The 3,868-nt window shown below is 40.4% G+C and overlaps 1 protein-coding gene across 2 annotated transcripts; it reads right to left on the bottom strand.

Moving 5' to 3' along the window:
* LOC107619291 (probable CCR4-associated factor 1 homolog 7) lies at positions 922-2,394 on the bottom strand. 2 transcript variants are annotated; one of them, XM_016321547.2, is made up of 2 exons: positions 2,079-2,394; positions 922-1,982 (listed from the first exon to the last, which is right to left on the bottom strand). In XM_016321547.2, exon 2 carries the CDS (start codon positions 1,955-1,957, stop codon positions 1,136-1,138), a length of 822 nt encoding a protein of 273 aa, XP_016177033.1. In that variant the 5' UTR covers positions 1,958-1,982; positions 2,079-2,394; the 3' UTR covers positions 922-1,135. The 2 variants fall into 2 exon arrangements, with proteins under 2 accessions (XP_016177033.1, XP_016177032.1); XM_016321546.2 differs by having other exon boundaries at positions 922-1,998; positions 2,079-2,390.

Raw genomic sequence — 3,868 nt, 5'->3', positions numbered from 1 at the left:
ATAAATAGTTATATCCAAAAGAGAAAATGTCACATCGGCAGTCAAAGAATGGGTTGTTAAACCCTAACTACTGAAAAAAGCAAAACTCCAAATCCTTAACTACTGAATTTTGCTTTTTTAACTTTAATCATGCAAAAATTACCTCTTTAATTTGTATGTTATAACTTTAGAAAACTCGGTACCAAAAGCATTTGAACATGCAATTGAATAAACTAATGTATACAACCTTGTCTTTTTGGGTTAATAAGGTATGTGGAGACTCAAGACAAGAAAAAGAAAAACATGCGGACACTAGAGCCCAAATGTGTATTGCATACGCCGCTACCACTTTGAGATTAGGGAGTGGGTTGTTGGGTGGTTCTTGGAGTCAGGTTTGGGTTGTTGGGCATAGCCCAAGTCCAAAAAAAAAAAATCAAATGCCTAGATTTTGTTCCCCAAACAAAACAGTCAGAAACAAATAGGGAGAACGTCACCAATACGTTTGAGGGCAAACCATATTTGTAGCTTTATTGGACAATTTGGCCTGAAATTTACTGGTCGAAGGTAAAAACCCAAAGAGCATTAAGGAAGAGATGAATTCTGAGACAGGAGCCGAGAAGTACAACAGGAGCTCATGAAGTTTAACCCTAATGAGATAATGATTCATCCTGTTTCATCATCATCAGAACCAAAAATGGCTCCCAGACTGTCCGCATTTAAACCAAAACATAAACAGTGAGAAGAGAAGGTAAATTAATCAGGGCATCAAGGTGCACAAATACAAAGTAACTCCACCGTACCAAATAAATTGGATGGAAACAAAAACAACCATGACTGTTCCAAGTCCTACCTAGAATATGATTTGAGCTAACTCCGCAATCTGCATTATCATTTAAGAATAAAGGAGATATTTTGGCACAAAACTGAAAATAAGCACTTAAGTATCAGAAGGCATAAGTAAATACTGCATAATGCAAAAAGTTTCCACAAGTGATGTTTGCATTCACCCAACATCCAAGGTCTCAAACAAAAATAGGTCTAAGTATTTCTTAACACTTGTTTGGTTTTTTGTTTATAATCTAATTTCAACATATGTATAAATAAAAATAAAAATAAAAATATAATATAATCTTTTTAAAATTTTGATTTAAAAGTCTCAATGAGTAGTATTCTGTGCATTTTCAACCCCTAATCCATACAAGACTCCAGCATACTTCTGGAGGGAGCCACTAAAGAAATTCTCCTTCAACTTGCGGAAGGTAGATGACGTCAGCAAACTATCGGAACCGGCCTGGTGGCAGACCCCAACCCTCTCGACCTCCAAGAGCTCAGCGAGCTTGTTGAGGCCTCCGTGGAGGCTGTTGCAGAACTTCATGAGATGCTTAATGTCGTAGACGGTGGGGAAATACAAATTGATGAGGTTGAAGAACCCCGTCTGCGTCTCCGGCAGGTTCTGACACGTCAGCAGCTTCAGCAGGTACCCGAAATCATAACCGCTGTGGAACGTCACCCAATGCACGTTGTCGTTCAACACGATCCCGGACGACATCAGCAGCTCCCCAAAACGCCGGGCGTCAATGCCGTCCGCGTTGTTCTTTTGGAAATCGATACCGCTCTGCCGGAGGAGCTCGATGGAGTCGTTCGCGAAGACGTCCTCGTTCAGGTTGAACTCGCGGAAGTTGAACTGCCAGATGCAGGGGGCGTCGGAGGTGCCGCATCTAGGGAGGTTGCCCTGCTCGTCGGAGAAGGTCAGCCCCAATTGGATGAGCTTCAACATGTCCACGTTCTCCTTCAGCGTCTGGTAATGAAAATCATAACTGTTCTTGAAGTTTCCCACGGGGCGGAGGACGATTCCCGGGAACTCCGTGTCCATGGCGATGTAAGGGTAATCATCCACGATCTCACGGATAATGGCGAATTCCTCCTCCACATTGTGGTTCCAAACCTCCCTAATTTCGACCGAATCGACAGGAGGCATTCCCTCCACGCTCCAGATCCCACGGCTACAGCGCCAGATCTCTTCAATTGGGTTCAAAATTACCACGAATTCGATTCATGCAACAAAAATAATTGAAGAAAGAAAAGCAGAGGAATCTGACCTTGGCTGAAAGACAAGAGGGAAGAGGATGGCGGTGGTGTAGGGTACAGTATAGAGATTCGGACCTCTCTCCCGTGTTAGGGTTTCTTACACGAAAGGGACCAAGGGAAGAGAGGTCGTCGGATATAGTTGGGTCAGAATTGTCTTTTAACTTTATTTTTTCTTTTTCCTTTTATCTAATTTCTCTGAATCTGTTTTGTTTGTTTCCTCAGAAACGAAAGGCGTTAACGTGGAAAGAGCCAAACACAAGAGAGAGAAGGCTTTGCCGCTTTCTCTTCGCGCCTTTCCCATTTCCCTCTATCAACCTCCCTACTCAACGTCACGAGAAAAAAAATTCAAACATTTAATATGGTTAACCTCAAATTAATCACAGCTGAGCCAATTTCACCGTATTTTTTTCTGTTTGGTCAAAGTTTTCCTTTTTACTTTTTTGTTTAGGTACCAAAATAAAAAATTATATTATTTTTATCATCGCAACTGCAATTTTAAAAACAATCCCGTTAGAGAATGAATGAAGTATTTGTATAATGTGTATAATAGATTATTTATTTGATTTAATATAAATTAAAAATGAAAATTATTCACGTTTACTCTATTTTCAAAAATGCGAGTAAGTCTCAAAATAGTCCCTTAGATTGAGCCCGTGCACCAATGTTACTTCTAGTCTTTCTACCCAATTCTGGCGTGACTCAGCAGCAGGAGCGCTGAACTGGCTGTTTATGATCCACGTAGGTAGCCTTAAATGGCTAGTTGATGTGGAGTATCATCAAAGAATCTCTGAATTCTCCGAATTAGCCCCTGGTACCAATTATAAACCCTAAAGTTGTTCTTCCCTCTTCCTGTGCGAATTGGTGCGTCGTCCAGCTCAAGCTCTTCTTCCCTCTTCCTCTTATTCTTCTTCTTCGTCCTCTCCTGCCATGAATGACAGTCACGCTTCTCGAAGGTTGAATCGCTCATCTGCGACCGAAAACTGGAAAGGGAACAATGTGCGTAGCCGGCGTTCAGCAGTTCCATAGTGGTATGGTTGTGGGTGCAGGCTTGTTCTTCGGTGGTCAAGGACGGAGAGTCATCCTAATAAGTCGTTCTTCGGGTGTCCGAATTATAACGTGAGTGCATTTACTGGCTGAAATTTCTAGTGTTGGTTAGTTGAGGTAGTTGTTTGATAAGGTTGATGCATATTTGCAGACTAGTGGAAAGAATTGGTGTGGGTTATTTGTCTGGACAGATTCTGTACAGGATGAGGTGCCGCTGAAGTCTGATGAAGAAGATGAGCATGGTGGGATGAAGATGAACATTGCATGGAAGCTGGGCAAACTGGAAGCAGATGTGAGAAATGTAAAGCTGATGGTCTAAGTACTTGGTTTAGGGGTATTCGTGTTATTTGTGTTTGTGTTGATGTTACTGTTGAAGGTTTGATTAGGCTGAGAACTGAAACACAGAACCAGTGTAATCCAGTTTATGAACAATGTAATTGACATTAGATTGTTTTTGATATATTGAATGACTATTTGGTTTTGTTTTTGTAAACATAATTGAACACCCAATTATGTTATGGATAAGCAACAATAGCAAAAGCTTACATAAGGCATAATTCATAACTGAATGACAATAACACTAGTTCATATAAAATTCTGCAATAATGCATTGATGACAATGACAAGCAAAAAAATATTGAACATTGTTTCAGCTAGATTCTAGCAACTTAGTTAGTATTTAAAAGTTGCAGAGGTGTCTATGAATCACCATGACCAAACAAAAAAGACTAAGATAATTGTTTCACAAAATATTACA

Source organism: Arachis ipaensis, chromosome B09 (assembly GCF_000816755.2).
Source record: "Arachis ipaensis cultivar K30076 chromosome B09, Araip1.1, whole genome shotgun sequence".
NCBI lineage: Eukaryota > Viridiplantae > Streptophyta > Magnoliopsida > Fabales > Fabaceae > Arachis > Arachis ipaensis.
This window is presented reverse-complemented; position numbering and strand designations above follow the sequence as displayed.